Source organism: Haemaphysalis longicornis, unplaced genomic scaffold (assembly GCF_048455015.1).
Source record: "Haemaphysalis longicornis isolate Haplotype H1 unplaced genomic scaffold, Haemaphysalis longicornis Haplotype H1 scaffold_6, whole genome shotgun sequence".
Lineage (NCBI taxonomy): Eukaryota > Metazoa > Arthropoda > Arachnida > Ixodida > Ixodidae > Haemaphysalis > Haemaphysalis longicornis.
The window spans coordinates 94,868,853-94,887,782 of record NW_027526407.1 but is presented as its reverse complement, the minus strand read 5'-3'; the positions used below and the strand labels follow the sequence as shown (position 1 = coordinate 94,887,782).

At 49.2% G+C, this 18,930-nt stretch overlaps 1 protein-coding gene across 2 annotated transcripts in view; it reads right to left on the bottom strand.

Annotated features, from left to right (window-relative positions):
* LOC144141048 (uncharacterized) overlaps positions 1–18,930 on the bottom strand; it is a 37,917-nt gene that overhangs the window by 9,585 nt on the left and 9,402 nt on the right. The window contains exons 2-6 of one of the 2 annotated variants that reach the window (XM_077672551.1): positions 6,953–7,140; positions 6,306–6,561; positions 4,495–4,600; positions 2,919–3,089; positions 1,085–1,249 (exon numbers count right to left, since the gene is read on the bottom strand). In XM_077672551.1, the coding sequence (XP_077528677.1) occupies positions 1,085–1,249; positions 2,919–3,089; positions 4,495–4,600; positions 6,306–6,561; positions 6,953–7,124 (870 nt within the window). In that variant the 5' untranslated portion in view covers positions 7,125–7,140. Of the gene's footprint in view, positions 1–1,084; positions 1,271–2,918; positions 3,090–4,494; positions 4,601–6,305; positions 6,562–6,952; positions 7,141–18,930 lie in introns of both variants that reach the window. The other variant, XM_077672550.1, reaches the window with a different exon arrangement.

The following is an 18,930-nucleotide window of genomic DNA, read 5'->3' as shown; positions in this document are numbered from 1 at the left end:
ACTCTTAGCCTTCAACCCAGCGTCCGGGCTAATTGCGACTCATGCGGCATATTCTCCCCTGGTGAGCCTGGGGAAACATTACTGCGTTGTTGTTGCCCTAGCAACGCCACCGCCATGTTGGCCTTGAAGGCGTTGTAAATGCCATGGCAACAATGCGAGGGCGCGCAGCTTGCGTGGGGGAGAGGTAACGCTCTCCCCTCTCATGCCTGTTGGATTCCTTCCCCCCCTCCCCCTGTCCCCCCCATTCCCACCCGGCAACCGCCGCCGCCACCCCGCTGCCTCCAACGGGCAAGCCTCGCTCCGACGGCACGAAGCCACGCCGCTTGAGCAGTAACGACGCCAGCTCAAATATCACTTGAACACTTTATTCGCGTTACGTGCGCGAACGCGACGTGCGGTGAGAAACACCGATGACCAATACAACACAGACAAGGTTGTCTGTCTTCAAGCACAGCACATGCACGACACAAGTCCTATCCTTCAGCTCAGCTTCACGTACGGCATACGAACGACGTTCTCACCTTTTGCTAACAGCACTCAAATAGTCTTCGCGTTACGACTCATCCTGGTGTTCTTGGCGTCCCTTTTGCAGCACCGTAATGTCCGAAGGAGCACATACGAGAAGTCGCCCACTACATGAGATGCGCGTCGGCCTCGCTGCTCGCCGTGCGGAAGCAGCAACTGCGGTGACCGTTATGCCGTTATCGCACATGCGCGCCCCCAGTCGCGCCGGAGAGAAGCGGAAAGAAAAAAAAAATGAGAGGAGGAGTGTTTCCCCAGCGCCACTGCCTCTAGGCGCGCAATAATAGAACCGAAACTAGAAAAAGTAGCATTGGCCTGGTACATGTTCATGGTGGGAAAAGCGCTACAGCGGCGAGGACAAGCAGGAACACGGGACAAAGCGCTACTTCAATATAGCTTTGTCCCGTGTTCTTGCTTGTCCTCGTCGCTGTAGCGCTTTCCCCACCATGATCAGCAACTATTTTCTATTTAAAGCTTTCACCTTAAATAACAGTTAACAGCGTGCTGCCTTGCTGGCTGCCAGCACAAGCCTGGTGGGGAGGAGTGTGGGAAAAGAACTGACCCGGACATTGGGGTCCGGTGCATGGTGCAGCAGGAGTTCCACGAGGTCCAGGCATCCTGACCCAACAGCCAGGTGGAGTGGCGTGTCCCCGGTCAGGGTCCGCTGGCCGACCAGGGCAGAGGTGCGCACGGGGTCCCGCCTGGCTGGGCAGATGCCGTAGCGGGGCTGCAAGAAGCCAGCCTCCTCCTGAAGGCCCCCCACCCACAGAGGCGTCACACACGGCCAAGCAGAAGAAACGGAAGCAGTCGGAAGGAGGGGCAACAGGAGCAGCTCGGAAAGCACCATCAAGAGAAAGAGAGAGAGAGAGAGAGGATAGAGAGAGCAGACTGTCTTCCAAATGCGGCCCCTCTTTTCGACAAAAAAACATAACCAGCTTCAGATACGTAAAAGTGCAAATGTACAACGAAAGCTGGCAACAATATTTCAGTTTACTTGTTCATCAATATTCTGCAAGCACATGTCAAGTGCTGTCAGCTTTGAGACTTGCAACACCCATTTCCCAATTGCGACAGCTGTCCTCTAGATTGCGCTCCCACCAAGTGGGGTGCTACAAGTGCACTCTCTCTACCTGCTCAACTACGCCACACCAAAAGAGAACTGCTTCGAAGCTCGCCAAAGGCTGTAAGCGACAATTACGCTTCAATGACAGTGTGCACTGGCATAAAGATCCACTCGTAAGGTAAGAATGCCCTTTTTTGTCCAGCATTACCAGTACTATATGTGGATCCAAACAACTTGCTGATGAAATAAGACGTACTTCAGCCCGTACCTGCACAGTTTCGATACAAACAATACTGTTGCCAGCTTTTTGGACAAAAAAAGCCAGACGGGGAAGTGGGTTTCCTCTATCACCACGCAAGATCTACACTATCTGCGATTTCAGTGCACAACAAGAGCCATGCTCAGCTGCTGTTCGAAGAAAACGTACACCCACTATCTGAAGCATCAAAACTATGCTTACAGGTAGATTGCTCAACGCAATAAATGAGTGGGGCTTCCACAGTTGGTGAAGACAAGACGGAGCCAATGTTTGTGAGCAACACCACAAGAAAATGTCTGCTGCCCAGGGAACGAAGTGTCACCCACTATAACTAAACAAATTTACACGAGCCTAGCACAGTGCCGCAGCCAAGGTCGAGCAGCAGTGCAAACTACAAAGGTTGCGCGCACTTACACCGCGACTAATAAAAGTAGCGATCGTGCGTTATCTGCCACACCAAACTTTTCTTTAAATCAGCGTATGCTGATTGCACAGAAGCTCCCCCGTAAAAGGGGCCTCACGATAAACTTGTATCACACGTTTTACACAAATGCCGCAGCAAAAATTGCAACCGACGGCTGAGGAGGCACAAATCCCAATGGAAGTTTCGACTCGACAAGCCTTACTCCTCTCCTCTGCACCACGGAGTTGTTGCGTGCAAAGACAGTGACAGAGATTGCAAAACAGGGAATAGAGAAGGGCCGGAACGCACGGGCAAACATTCAACAAGAGCCACAATAGCACCACACTGCTCTGCTCTCAGAGGTGCTCCTATTTCTACAACATTCTGCCGACATCATTAAAATATATTTGCGAGCCAATAACGAGTGTTCTGCCAATGCCCGAAACCTTTCAACACCCAATCTGACCCCGAACGCCTCGTGACCAATTCTCTTCCCCGACCTTCCAAAAATGCTGGAGACTTGCTTTCTCGTTTATTAAGACTATACCATGCAAACTCCTCAGGCCTAAGACTACAGGACTATAGCACTATTAAGACTACACTATGCAAACTCCTCAGGATCAGCCGACAGCCCAAACGAAAAATCGTGCCATCACGGAGACTCAACTCACCTGGGTGACGTCAGTGAGGAGGTCCCTGGCCACCCTGAAGTCCCCACGCTGCGCGGCCACGTGCAGTGGTGTCCGGCCGGTGTCGTCCACCACATCCACCGTTGCTCCGGCCACGACGAGCAGGCGGGCCTCGTGGTATCGGCCGCAAAACGCCGCCAGGTGGAGCGCCGTCTAACAGCACAGAGTAAAAGACAAGCGCTCAGTCAGGAATCGAAAGACCCACGTGCCACTCTTGAGGCGGGAAAATTTGAATGTTTGACATGCCCGTTAGCGGCACTAGACGCAACCGTCACTTGCATTGGACACAGGACATCCTGTCTACATTGTGATGGCCAATTGCAGTGACGTCAGCTAGATGAAGTACGACTGATGACTTAGTGTGTGCGTTGGATGACTGCATGGAGCTGTCTGTACTTCCAAACAAGCACCCTTGGCTGCACAGATTTACCAGAATTAGGAAAAAAAAATTACAAAAAGGTGCAAAATTGGACCAAAGTCAGGTTGATGGATGCAAATTTTGCTCACATTTGTAGTTCTTGCTCTAGTTGACAAGCATGCCGTGAATTGAGGAGGTATAATGCGCCTCAGCAACATGGTGCAAAATGGTGGAGGGCTCAGGATTAATTCCCACTACCTGGGGAGCATCTTTAATGTGCACTGAAATCTTGACACACTGGCGTATTCCCGTATCCCGTTCACACGAAAAAGCAGCCACCGTGGCTGGGATCGAACTTGCATTCTTGAGTTCAGCACAGAAAGGCTTAGCCACTGAGCCACCGTGGCAGGCACCACCCAAAGAGCACTGTGCCCCTGAATGGGGCAAATAGTTGGGTGTTTAGTATTCGTGTTGAGCACTCGTGCTACCCAGAGAAAAGACAATCTACCTCGTGATGGCAACCACAGCTACTCGAGCCAGACACAGAACTGTCCACTCAGTGCCTGCGTAGAACGACTTAGTGCAGATGTTTGTCCTCTTCCTAAACTGCCGAAACTACACTGTTTCCAGTTTGGGACTAGGTAGGCCACAAGATGCACTGAGGCAACGTGCCCCTACTGCCAAGTGCACGGCTCTTCAGGTTTTTCATTCCCTCCCACATCCACTGGTTCACACCAGAGCTGCCCCAAGGTTGCCCCAGCCCCACACTAACGAAATCACAACGGTACAAAAGTTGCATGTCTCGCCCTGGTTTAACCTCCACCCGACACTGCACGGGAGGCGGCAAATACGGAGCGTCCATTTCTATCCCACGCACGAACTGATCGTTCGTCACCCCCCACCTCACGACAGGAGGCAGACGGCGTGCTCAGCATGGGGAGAAGACCACAGTAGGGGAACACAGTCACAAAACTTAAATGCAGTCAAACTTTCGTATCAAAAGGACGCGAGAACTTCTTATTCGCACCACAGATGCCCACTGGCATCGTTTTAAATACGTTATACTGCAGAAAATTTAAACACACTGTACCAATCGCGTCTTGCAACAACCGAATGCGTGTGTGTGTGTGAACTGGGTAACACTCTAACAAGACAACAATGCTCCACTGGAGACCGCCAACGAAAGAAGACCACACTGACCCGTCCAAGGTCGTTCTGGATGTCCAAGAGGTCCGGGTGCGGCGTCTCGCGGATGATGTGCAGTAGCAGCCGCGTCCAGCCTTCCATGACCGCAACGTGCAAGAGCCTGGCCGCGGCAGCATAAAAGGAAAGGAGAGCGTTAAAATAATAAAGCAACAACCAGCACAGAGAACGGCCAGGGCCTGACACAAAACAGTCCGAGGACCTCGCAGACGCCACACACTTCCAACACTTGAACCACACTCAACGGCTGTTCGTGAATGCACAACTACCACCGTGTTTGCCACCGGCCACTCCTTGCCGCTGATCCGTACACGACTTTCCATTTCGTCACACATACAGAAGCGACCCTTCCGGCACGGCGCAAAGGATCAGTTAAACGACGTGATAGGCCTGTGCCTGAAGCAATCTGAGACAAGCTGAGCCACTGTTATTTACGTAAAAAAAAAAGGGGGGGGGGGGGGGGGGGGGGGACAAGTGTTACTGTAGAACATTTGTATGTAAAAACCACTTCACTTGAAGAAGAAAAACACATGTGGGTTCAAACCTATGCACCATTACAATAGGAACCAAAGACTACTTTAAAGATGCGAAGTTTGAACACAGAGTCCTCTCTAGCAGTTGGCCAAACAATGCCACTAGTGCGGCAAGCGAAGCAGAAGAGGATGGCGATAGGTGCTTTCACCCCTGTACCAAGTAGGAAACGGAATGACAGTTCATTCTCTACAATCATTCTCTGCACGTGTCTCGCCCCTGGTTTACCTCCGCCCGACAACGGGACGAGCGGCGGCAAATACGAAGCGCCTTTTGCTGTCTCACGCAGGTGAATTAATTGCCCCCTGCTCACAAGACGAGAAGAGGGCAAGCTCAGCGTGAGGGTACATCCACAAACCAAAGGGGGATGGATCAACCGCAACATCGCTGCAACCCTTCCAACCACCTTGTCTCTAGATACTGTCTGCGCGAGCGGTAGCTTTCTAACAAAAATTTTCATCAGTGTGCCTAACGCAGGTCACCGATGACAATATCTACTACTACGACCATTAAAAAAAACGGTCATCCCAAACACTGGAATGCCTTGCGTACCAGTTTATCATAAAAAAAAGCTGTTCAGCTGTTCACTGCGATTACAGGTTGGAAATGACGGTTCGTAAAACATGCTGCAAGAACTCCTCTAGTCCTTGAGACTAGGCATCTCCAAGCAGACGCCCTTTTTCACTCCGGTTCCCAGCTGAGAAGCGAACACAAAAAAATTTTTCATTCCTTGCAAGACAATGCTGCCCTCCTTGTGCAGCTTTGCTATAAAGTGGCTTTAGCAAGCCAATTTTGCTATGAACTCGCTGCTCTAGACCAGGTTTGCTAAACTTTAATTTGATGTAGACCACCTTTGCCACAGGCTGGATTTGATGAACTGGCTTTGGTGTAAACCAGCCCTGCTATAAACTGGCCTTAATACAAACCAACTTTGCTATATACAGACTGGCCTCGCTGAACTGCCCCCGCTATAAACTCGTTCCAACAGCCGGGTTTACGAAAAACTAGCTCTACTAGACCAGCTTTCATAGACCGGCTCTGCTATAGACCGGCCCCGGTAAACTGGATTTGCTATAGAATAACTGTGCTGAGTGGATTCAATAGACCAGCCCGCCCCTGCTATAAACTTGTTCGAATAGCCAGCTTCACTATACACTAGCTCCCCTAGACCAGCTTTGATAGACCGGCTGTGCTGTAAACCAGCCCCGGCAAACTGGCTTTGCTATAGAATAACCATGCTGAGTGGATTCAACAGACCAGCCCGCCCCTGCACTCACGTGTCCCCGTCATCGTCCTGGGCGTACATCTCCCGCACGCCCAGCTTGCGGCCCAGCAGCTGTGACTCCCAGTCCGGCGGCTCCGGCGACAGCAGCGCCGACGGACTCGGCTCGATGTAGCCGCTGTCCAGCTTGGTCGCCGAAGAGGAGGCCTCCCCCTTGACCTCGCCACTGTGGTGGGGCTGCTCCTCCTCCAGCAGGCCAGAGTCCAGCATGCCGCTGCACGTGGACTTGGAGAAGATGTCCGGGTCCGTCACTGCAGGGGGACGAAGGAGTCGAGGACAACGGAGTGAGAAACCAATTGCTGGCAGTGGGGGGGGGGGGGTTCGCTTTTTAAAGGGGCCGCAAAAACAAAATCAAACTTTGGCTCATTAAAAAAGGCCGGTTTGTCCCGATAACAATGACACCAACCTTATCGCAGACTTGAAACAAATAAATCGAGATATTAGGGAAAATGGATGAGGCAGTGGCAGCCTAGCAGACACTTCCCAGCAATTTCACTGCGTCGTTGCAGAATTTTGTTTGTGCGATTGGCAGTCAGCTGAACCGTGAATCGTGCATGGGGTTCCTCTGCCCCTTTGGTTGAACCCAAACATTTCCCGGCCCATAACAAAGGCAGCTGAAGCTCGCAAAGAACACCAACCAACCTGTGGAACAGCTCATGGAGGTATATCCAGCATCATATCCCGAATCCGTCAACGACTTCCTCTCGGAGTCTTTCTTCAGCGGCGACGTCGGGGGCGAGGACGGTGTCAGGTCCGTTCGCCCTTCCGACGCCCCGGCCCTCCGTGGTCCGGCAGCTCCCTTCCGGTTCATCATGCACCCCGGCTCTCGTCTGCACAAAACAATTAAAACAACATCAATTTTCGAGGCGTTTTACGCGACAAAGCAATACCCACAAGTAGATTTCTACGGATTTACTTAGAACAGGAAATATTTAACAAGCGACACAGCATAGACATACGAGTACTTTCGTTCTTCGCCTAACTCAGAAAAACGGCCCCCATGGCACAGAAAACAATAACCAACCGTTTTGGTAGCCACGCAGTTGCTTTGATGCACTCCGAACAATGATAAGATTAAAATAATCAATTTTATGGAAAAAATAAAAAAGCAAAGTTCAACACTTTTTCGACATAACCTGTTTCCCCTGACTCAGGAAATCTGTACAGGGTGAAATTTCTTCAAACTTCCTTTTTGGTGCGAGTACATAATGATTACACGACAAGTTCACCATAAGGTGCCTTTCACAACAGAAGCAGAGACAAAATTTTACGCATCATCAAATATGCTCGGAAAGTTTGTTCACTGCCTGAACTCTTTTGAAAGCCACCCACCCCACTTCGGTACTACAAACAGAGCACCGAAAAATGAGCGACCAAAAACATTAACGGCCCCTCACTTTTAAGCGAGAAGCTACTTTAAGAAATCACTGAAAAGCAGGTCCTCAAGTTTTTTCAAGTACAGACGTGTGATTGCATTAGCTTTCCCAAGCCTTGACAAGGCTACTATACAAGTCACTATCTCAGGGACCCTGTAATCACAGTGAAGTGAGCCTAGTAATTGCAACAAGGTCAATGAACCACGGGAACCGGAAACAAAACAGCGATAAGCCCAGACTTTGACACCACTGCAAGGGCAGAACATAACTGAACACAGCACAATTGCGCAACGAGGCTGCCAGCCGCAGAAAAACAGGAACTTCCAGCTGAACTTGACAGTTCCTCCAAGGGCGTAACTATGCAATCATTTGTCACGAAACCACTTGTTCTAAATCAGCAATTCTTGGCTGCACAAGGGGCAAACAAACAGTGCCACACTTTGGGCCAGTACATAATCAACCTCACTGATAAAATGCCTTTAAATGGGACAAAAGCCCACACGAGGGTGAAAGGCAGCACAACATGCCAGAGGATTTCTGCCTGCAGCTCCTCGAAAGCCACCCCCGGTGCTTTAGATGTGACCAAATGCACTGAAACAATTGCTGCGAACACACTCAGCTTGTAAAGAAAGAGGCATCACTCTAACTTGCTTCAGGCAGTTTCGCTACGAATACTTGCGCCTGCAACGTCCCAGCAAGCCTGGAGAATCAAATTCAAGACTAGCAGGCATTCAACCGAAGTGGTCGCAAGCCTGTCAAGTTTGTAGACTAAATCAGGGAAATTTTCTGCAGAGGCCAGGGCTTCCCTTACATTTTTGTAAGTCATCGTCGTCGTCATCATCATCATCAGCCTATCTATGCCCACTGCAGGGCAAAGGCCTCTCCCATGGATCTCCAATTACCCCGGTCCTGTGCTAACTGCGACCAATTTATCCGCGCAAACTTCTTGATCTCGTCTGCCCATCTAACTTTCTGCCACCCTCTGCCATGAATACGTCAATTGTAAGTAATGACAACAAATTCACAGCGAATTCATCCAGGTGTGTTTCAGATAATCTTGGCAGGTATCTGGTTGCATTCACTCTCTCAAAAGCCTCTGCTGCAGCCTTCCGTGGATGCTTAGCAAAAAAAAGAAGAAATAGTCCCTCCTCCCGCCCCTCCACTTTCCTCAGCGTGAAAGTCAAACCGACGCCTTACCGCAAGAAAACGGTTACAGATGCCAACAAACCAAGACAGTTAGGCATACATGGACAGACCAAAACGAAACAAAGCAGAAATACTGAGTGGAGAAAACCAAAGGAACGCAAGTAGCATTAAAAAACACTGGATCAGCTTCTGGCTTTGCTTCATCCACACGCAGTTTTTGCATTGATGGAAACAAAGTTAGACGATATTTGTTCGTGCAGTCTATCATCTACTAAGGCCAAAGAGTAATAAAAGTGCAGTCTGAGGGTGATATGACAAGCTTTGGCTTGAAGCGGGTGCGCCGGTTCGAAGGCTGTGTGCACAACCCAGCTATCGTGCGAGAATGCATGCAGACAGACCAGGCCGGCAAGTTTTCTGAACATGCACTCACGCAACACAAGTTCGCTTGCATGCGACAGACAGTGCCTGCCTACCTCGCTTATCACTGTGCCGAGAGCAAGTGCATTTCCAAGCTTTAAACACACAGTAGACACACAAAAGAATGATCACTAACGCTCCTGCTATTTCTGCTAAGCGGAAAGAACGTATCAACGAGCTCTCCACAGATAAGCCGAGCACGTAATCTCTCGAACTTGGCACGAGAGAGAGGTTAGTATCCGGCGAAAAGTAGCCACTGTTTTACACGCCTCCCTTTGTGTTTGTCGCAATGGTTTTTCCACTGACGTCCAGTGCTTCGACGCGAGCTTTTGCGACGATGGCTCACGCTCGCTGAATGCGGAACAAAATCAGGTTATATTCCTGCCACAAGGCGCGTTTTTGTTCTTTCCCTTCACTCACAAAATCAATCATCATTGTCGGTGAAAGTGGGCTTTCCTGAAGGGCGTACTGGCGTACAACGGCATCAGTGAGGTCACTGAATCTTCGCTTTAATAAAATAGGCACCATTCGCAAGATGAAAACATCACTCACACCTCAAGCTTATACGCCCCATTACATACATACGTGTTTTGAGTAGATTTGTCAATATACGCAATTTTCTAGATCAGAAAAGCCAAAGAGAAATGTGTGCGTCTTTCTTAGGGACCACCGCCGTCAATGCTCAAGAGAAATAAAACTTCCTCGTACCTTTCACCTAAACTCTGCGAAACCTCAGTGTCGTGTGCGAAAAGCTCCATTCGTCATCCACTTTTAAGAAGGTAGAACGATGAAATGGCTGCAGCGTAGTCGAAAGTATTTTGGTAGAATGTTTGCTTTATCCTGTCGAAGGTCTGAGGAACATGTCTCGCCCCTGGTTTGCAGACGCACAAGGAAAATTAGAGTGCGCCTGCAGAGTTTTGGGACGAGAAGTAGTTTGCTGTTTCACGCTGGAAACGACCCCCAGCTCAGTGCACGAGTCAGAGGGTAGTTGGGCGTGATGACACAACTCACCCTCAATGCCAAGGGTGCTCTGCTGTTATGGCATGCAAACTTTTGTAGCTGAGCAACAAAGCAGTCTTGTACAAATGTGTGTGCTTTCAAGTGGCGCTAGTTATGCATTTTAGGTGCGATATTTACATTCTCCCGTGAATATAGCCCGCCATTTCCTGTACGCATCTAATCCCACTGGTTCACTTCGAATGCTATTATTTTGAGCAACTGATAAGAACACGCTCCTGTGCAGCCTCAGTAGTAGCCTAATGGGTAGGGCCACAGTTTTTGGAACAAACAGCCTGGGTTCCAGCCCCAACAGTGCAAAAATTTGTACAACCGCGATTCTCTCTTTTACAGTAAAATGTCCTTTCAGCTTAGTTCTAAGTGTTCTGTTTGTAAACAAGGGTGGTTTGGTATCTTTAAGGTTCATTTAGTGGCTTGGCATGGCATGCCAGCACATTTAGTTAACTTTCTGCACCGCACCAGAAGGCCCGGGCCTGGCTTATGCTTATCTCAAATCAGAATATCGCATTTTGGGCACTACGCCAAGCCTGTTCCACTAGCTAGCCTTATTTCTACCCATTTGCTAACTTTGCTAAACATTGCTAACACCTCAGTACATCTTACAGGTAGCGGACGCAAAAGCAATGACAACCCGCTGAATCCGCTGGTTGCCTTATAGAGCTTTGCGCTGGAAGTGATGTTCTCAAGTTTTGCTGCGGTGCATCTAAGGTGTACTGGTGTGGACAGATGCTGCTGTTGACAGCACAGGAGCTCACGCCTCCGTATTTCGCCATTAAATAGTGCCCTGCAAAGCAAATTACAGAATGCGTCGCAGCCAACGGGAGGTTTAGAAGCAGTTTCCCAGCACCACACAACAGCAGCTTTTCCGCTGCATCACATGTTAATGCTTTGACAGGAAAAAAAATATGACAACACAGAGCAAAGCCAATCAGAGCCAAGCAAAGCCACCGACTGACAGCCTACTACACATGGCACGCCTTCAGCTCTTCTTGCTGGACTTAGCGCCAAATTAGAACAAAGTTTACGCTGTTTGGCCGCTGCGCGAGTGAGTAAACAAGGTAATCAAGTTTTGTAATGCTTGAAACTAATTTAAGCAAGAACAGAACACACACAACCCACAAAAACGAGCCCCGAGCCCATACAAGCCCACGACCCTTCCACGAGTGCTTTCTGGGTATACCTGTACAAAGAACACAAGCGGCGAGTGCTTTGCACTTCTTTTTAATTTGAAAACTCCAAGCGCTAATCGCACCGCTCAAGGAGGCCAGGGGTTCTAAATATTGACTGAAGAAACCGAGTGGTACAATGTACTGGAACAAGCAGTTCTGCAGACCAAATGCCTCTTGCTTTTTATCGACCAAATTTCGAGCGAAGGCTAACAATTCAGGGACAAGCTATCCTGGCACTCAAGTATACGGGTGCACTGTGCACAAATTGAGCTAAGTGAAACACTGCTGACAACAGCAACGAAACCACCACACACAACAAGCTAACCCTTATAGCTCCCATTTTCGACAGCAAAACGCATGGAGGCAAAAGTTGGACAGCCTGCTTTGAGGGTAGGACCAAGCACCAGCTAATGGAAGAGTACTAGTGCATTTGTAATCTGGGGGAAAAAAAAAGTAATTTTGGTTTTATTTTAAAGCTGGTTTAATTTTAAAGCTGGTTTGGTTTTAAAGCTGGTTTAATTTTGTGGCACATGTATTTACCACACCTATTGTAGATGTCTTTGTGAGTGACATTAGAATCGTGATGCTGTGCTTTGTTTCTGGTTTATATAATTTTGGAACACGTGCATTTCTCACAACGCTGCTGTAACTGTATACAGGGCACAGGCCTTTGTCAAGCCCTAAAAAAAAAAAAAAAGGGCTTTTTGTCTGTCCCCCTCAACATAGCATTGCTATGTGGAAATAAACATTGACTTGACTTGAAATTTTCATCACCTTTAAATTTTATTGTTCCAACACACAGCTTTGCTGCAGGGAGTTAGTTTACCAAGTACGCCAATGTCAACCACTATCACTAGAGTATTATCAGCCTGGTAATTATCAGTAGGGTGATTCAGTATCGGTAATTATCAGCTCAGTCATGGGTAATTATCAAATTACAGGCTTGGTTCCTCACACAGCAACAAAAGGCACAATACATTGCCCCACTCATCTGAAACGAAAACAACGGCCCGAAACGAAAGTGTCTCCTCCTCCCCCTTTTAAATGTGTTTCAACAAGCTCACAAATAGCGGCAAAAACGACACTAAATGACACTGCCATCCACCCTGCCCTTGAAACAAACACAAACTGGATAGACAGCGATCGATCCCGGCAGTTGCTCCCTGGCTACTCTGACCACCAGGTTGAAAGCACGACAAGAGGCTGATAACGAGGCCAAGCGCAAGCTGCCAGATCACCGAACATCAGCCAACAAACCTCTCCAGCCGGGGAAATCCCCCACCTGCCTTCCTCCGCCAGCCACAGCTCCCAATTCCGAGGCCGAACTGGCCAACGCGACTCGTTTATCTCGTCAAAGCGGGTTTTTCTGCCACTTTCGGTTCGAATGTGAACACAACATCGGGCTTTCATTATCAGGGGCAGGATGGGCCGGCCATCAATGCGGCCAGCTTGAGCGCAACGAGCGAAGGAGAGATTTAGATCGGAGATTGTCAACCTGCTCCCATTCCAAGGCTCTCGGGAATCGAGTCACAGAGGCCGGCAAAACACGCCGATGGGATAACATCTGCCGGCTATAAACAGGAGGAAGCTGGAAGAAAAGCAGCCAGTAACACATACAGGTGGTCGTTGCAGCCCTAATCTGAGTCCTCATCCGTCTAGTCTGCCCTCACCCCCGCTTCTTAGCACAACTCAATGAGAACACGCCCTCTTCGTGTGAATGTGGCCTCGTTGCGTTCCAACTCCCACAGAAATTCCCAGGCAATAGCCAACGGACTCTCCAACAAAAATGGGGCGAGCCAAACCTCAACGATGTCAAAAACTGCAAAGTAAACGGGGACGGCAGAGGATGGGACGACGGCACAAGGCCGATGAAGTCTTTCCTCCTATTACAGTAGTTTTCTATCTTGCACTGTTTTTGAGAAATCTAAACCAATCAGCCCAACTTGCTGTCCTTCAAGAGCCAAACGTGCGTTCTCAGTTCGACGACTAACGTCCTAAAGCTCTTGAAAACTTTAGATCATCCACATGTAGGACTAGAAACGAGTGTCACCTGTGCCAGGACGCTGCGGCTGTGTGAAAAGCTCACTTCCAACGCAAGGCTAGAAGACAGAGCCACATTGGCAAACTGCTAAAATTAAATTTGTTTAGGCACCTATCTCCCCCATTATTAGATGAAAAATTGTGCTTTTGTCCTTTTGCACATCGTATGGACCAGCACCTCTATGGAAACTTATTCCGAGGCCAAAGACAACAAAGATTGATTGATTGTAGGGTTTGACGCGCCGATGCAGAGCAGGCGATAAGGCGCACCGTAGTGGAGGGCTCCAGTTTAATTTTGACCACCTGGGGATTTTGAACGTGCGCCGACATCTCGTACAAACGGGTGTTTTTGCTTTTCGCCTCCATCAGAAAAGCGGTCGCCGCGGCCGAAATCGAACCCGCGACCTCGCGCTCTGCAGCGCAACGCCTTAGCCACTGAGCCACCGCGGCGGGCCAAAGACAACAATAGGCAACATTCTTTTTTTCGTTCCCCTTATACAAAGCTTCTAAAAATGCCCTGACAAATAGATCTTTTTGGAGCTCCATTTTTTATAGCCATTAAAAAACTTGAATCTCTATCGGAAATAGTTTTCTTGGAGCCACAGGCTACTTTTGAGGTTGCTGGGGAGCCCTGCCAAGGACAAGTGGAACATTCTACCTGGAGCGCGATGGCCTGCTCACTGAAGTGTGGCTTGCCTCGACACTGGCACCAGATTTTCCTCTAGTACACATCAAGGTGAAACGCTATGCTTCCTATCCCATCCTCCCCAAGTAGACACTGTGTAGACACTGTGTCACCTTGGTAAATACTGCCAACCACCCACATCCCATGGCCAGCCCAACTTCACTTCTCTCCTATCTGAGCTCGAATATCCTCTGTAAGCCATCTAATCTAATCGCTGAGTGATGCACCTGTCACATTGTCCTCCACTGCTCTAAAAGCTGAGAGAAGTTTTTCTCGCATGCCGGGTAAGATTCAAAAGTTTCTGCCTGATACTCTCGCACCAGAAGTGCTTACCGACTGTGTACCATTTACCTCGGTTACAGGGCAACTTTATCACTCGGGACTGCTTCCTTAACTTAACACAAAAGCCTGATTTTTTGTAAACGTGGGTCCACTGTATTTTAGGAGAAACACTTGCGCCCACCTAAAGACCAGGAGGAATATCTCACACCACACAAATCAATCTACTTTTTGACCTGTTCTAAAAATAGCCCCTGTTCAATTTTTCCCTCTCCTATCTGGATGAAGTGGACGTAATTTAGGCACAATAAATTCTGTGGTCCAAGCTGCGGGAAAAAAAAAGGGAAAGAAAAAAAGTGACGCGTTAGTCTGTCATCGCACGCCAAGTTGGCGCTAGTTTTGTTTCCTTTCCTGCACAGCTTCTTCTAGGGCCTTTTCTTTATCCATCCCAAACGTCCAGCCAAGAAGCATGCAGTAGATCATAAACTCAAACAACTCTCTCTCACATTCTCGAATGGCTTCCAAGGAAAAGTCACTATGAAAACCCTGCCCCTGGCTGCAAAATCAGGCAATTTGTGAGACAAACTCAATGCTAATGGCAGCTTGAACCTCTATTTCCTAAGGCCTCATTTTGTCCAAGTTGCTTTAGTCCCTCGTCAAAACTTGGTGTACGGGAGGCCCACCTCATCCTTTGCTAAAGCCCGGCTTCTGAAAGTGCCTCGCCTGCCAAGCCAAGCCCCAGTCGCAACCACAGTGACACCGCAGCTAATGGATGGCTTTTTTTGCAACAGACAATGCCAAACACACAAAACGTTAGGAGCTCTTGTACATACCCGTTTTTTTACCACAAGGTGTTTAGCAACTGACTGCAACTACCCTGCAATACTTCAAAACAAGCTTGTACGAACTGGAGCTGTTTTGAACAAGCCACTGCGATGCCTTTGTTCCGTCCTTTAAGGCATAGACGTTACTACACGAGGATGCCCGTGTCGAGCAGCGCATAAGGTCACAACAAGGAACAGACCATACTCCTGAGCTTTTAAAGTAGCTGCGCAGCACCAACGACAGATACAAAGACCTATTGTTCATTGTGCCCTCCGAAAAAAACCATCCATTTATGTCAATATGGCAAGCTTTGCATTGGACAGACAGACCAACCACGTGCATGTTTTGCATCGGAAAGGCCCTGCTCTAATAACACCAGCTGTGCAGGCATGCCTTGCACGTGACGGGATACTAATGCAGGGGTCAAAAGAGAACAGTCGAGAGCTCCATGAAGGCTTACGCAAGTAAAAATAAGTAGCTAGCTTACGGCAAGCAACTCTGCCACAAAAAAAAAAAAGATGATAAATTTTAACTTTTAAATCGCATCGAACAGAACTGGCTACACATCTGCTCGGTTTGCTGCAAATGTCAATAAAAAATGTCTTCATTGCCCCTGCCTTGGTAAATAATGCCTTCCTACTTTCCCCAGCCCACCTCTCACACCCTTCCCCTCAACAATCTCACTTTTACCCCCATAACATAACATAAAACTTACTACAGAAGGTGCACACGTCAGTCAGCATGGGGAAGAGAGGAAGGTGGGGGGGGAGAGAGAGAAAGAGAGTTTAAAGGTTACATTAGGCGGTCGACGCCTGAGGAGCACGCGAACTCCCACAGAGAAAGCAGCGTCTGCCATGCAGTGGCGGGTTGCAGAGGGGTTGTCCACTCCACAAGCCGCTCCACTCCACCCCAATAAATACAGTGGAAGTTTGCTTAATTCGGTTTTCCCGCCATCCATTGGAACCTTTTGCGACTGCAGGACTTCTTGGAGTGCCGCCTAAGGTCCAGGCTTGAGCGCTAGCCCTTTTTGAATTTCCCGACAAACAATTGTTTTCAACGTGCCTTTGTTATTTGCTATCCCGAAATCGAGCTGCCATCTATTCTCAATTAAAAGAGCACTGCCTAGTACCAGTTATGTATTGCTGTTTACTGTTTATATATTGCTGCACTGCTAGAAGTAGCAGTATGTGTTTATGGCGCAAGGGTAGAGGCCAGAGCGCCAGGTCCAGTGGAGTGGTCTTTCATTCAGCAAGTTACAACTGGAATGAATATGAAGAAGCTAAAAAAATGAATAACTGGTACGGGGGTGTAAAAGGCCTGCAGTCTAAAATGTGAAGACAGCCATGCTGAAATGATGACTCAACTAACAAATATCAGGAGCCTAATACATGTCCCGTGCGTTATCAAGAGAGTGTTCTTGCTGTACAACGCTAATGAAAGTGCTGCCAGATTTAGAAGTTTGGTAAGGTTTTGCAAGAACAGACGGACAGACCACAATTTTCACGTTTGCGTAGTTCAAGAACGACCACTGTCTTTACAAGGGCGGATTCCGGAGAATGAACGTCCGCAAGGCACAAATAAGCTGCCGTACCGAATCCCCTTCCCCGGTACTGGAGGTCCGGCGATACGGGGCGCATTAAACGCGCGGGTCGATGCGGGCAAATACGGCACCGCTCGCGACGTCGTCGTTACCGCGACGACCCTTCTACGATAAGCGAGCGGGCGAGGGGGACGAGCCCGGAATACCCCCGACGTCAACAAAACGATCTCGAGGGGGTTCTCCAGACTGCGGGAGCGTGGAGGCAGCACAGCGCGATAACCGGCTTTAATCTGCTTGGATTTTTTCTTTTCTTTCTTCCTTTCTGCCCTCCAAGGCCGACGACGGTGCGGCCAACTTGCAGTTCTTGGCGTCGACAGCAGCAGCAGCAGCACTCGACACACCGCGGAGATGAAAACACGGGCGCGCGTAGCACGTGGAACATTTGGCAGTACTCAGAACAACCCTGCTAGAATAGACCCTATGCAAAATGCGCCCCGCCATCTCACGTCGACTCCGGTAACTAGTTCCGCCATTTTGGTACGGTCGTTTGAAACCGAAACCAATTAGCAAAACATAGAAGGCGGGCATTGACCGCTCTTGGTGATGGACTACAATGCCGGAACATTGCTTCGTGCCGCAGAGCACGAAATGCAGAATTACCGGTTCAAATGGAGAAAAGGTACGGGAAGTTCCACGCTTTTGAACGAACTTTGTGACGCGAACTGTGCCGGCGCGAGCAACCTTTGTGACACGCTGGGCGCGGTGCGCTTGGAGCGAATATTTGTCGTTGGTTCGCTAAGCGCGGGGTTCCGTAGTCGCTGTCCGTATGAAAAATACAGCTGCGTTGGAGTTCTCTTGTCCAGCCTTTGTATTCTAAATGAAGCCTGAGCGTGCGCCGCCTATTCACGCGACTGACAGCGGCGCTCGACCGGGAAAACAGTACCACACGTTGCCAAAATTAGGCTGTTTCTTTACTCGTCCCTGTGGCTCTGCGCCCGCTTCATTTCATTGTTAAATGGTACCGCTTAGCCCCTACACGAGCCCCTATCTTACCTAGGGCTGTAAGCAAACTTTTCTTGCCGCACTACGCCGTCGAAAATTTCCTCTGTGGCGGGCGCGCACGGTATGGGAGTGTGTTGTTGGTTTCTTTACGTTGCATTTAGCCGCGTGTCGTTGCAGAAGTGGCGAACGCTGTTTTATGATGATCTAATGGTGGAAAATTAGAGCTTTTTCACTTGGTTCCCGATTTTCCGGGCCGAAAGGTTTGTTGTTACGTCAAGTTAACTTGGTGCCCATTGTCATTCCAGCAACGATGTATTTACTGTCGAATATTTTGCGACTAAAATACACACTCACTCCTCTAGTTTGTCACACGCTGCATGCATGCCTCCGAAGTAATGATAGTGGCCATTGATCTAGGTAGCTGAGACAATTTTCAAGTTTTATTCAAAAAGAAAACGGCCACAGTTGCATCAGGCTGCCGCGCATCAGCTTGAGAGCTTTTGCGTTTTTTGTATCCACAGTGAAAATCCCAGTAAATTAAACTACTTCGCTGATTTATAGCGCGTGCAGTATAGCAAACTGTGGATATAAATGGAACAAAAAGAAGCATTCGCGCACCCCTGCATGTCGCGGTCTAGTAAACGCGACGTTGCCCAGCCTCTGCGTGCTCCTGAATGCTTGCTGGTAGCTCATAGGTGACCCTTCAGGTGCCATGCCAGTCCTTGTTTCTGTCACTGGCGGAAGGGGGGGGGGGGGGGGGAGGAGCGGGAGGCCAGCACAACTGGGGCAAAAAACTCATTCCCAAAGCTACCAAGTTTTCTCCCAAGCGCCTGCACGGCACTTTGTTGCTGCTCGCATTGCTCCTGTACTCGACGTGCATCGAACAGACGCATTGGTGAGGGAAGGGAGGGGCCATTTTATCGCGGGCTTCTCCAGTCAATGTTTTGGACACTCGCTGGCTTGATGCCCTGTTGTCTCGGACGTCCCCACTGTTGTGGCAGCTCAGTGCACGCAAGCTTTGGTGGCGCCTCTTAAAACCTTCGGCTTGCAAGAGGGCGAGTAGGTGCACAGCAGCCAGGATGTGACTCCATTCTCCACTGCAACCCGCCGGGCACTCGCACGAT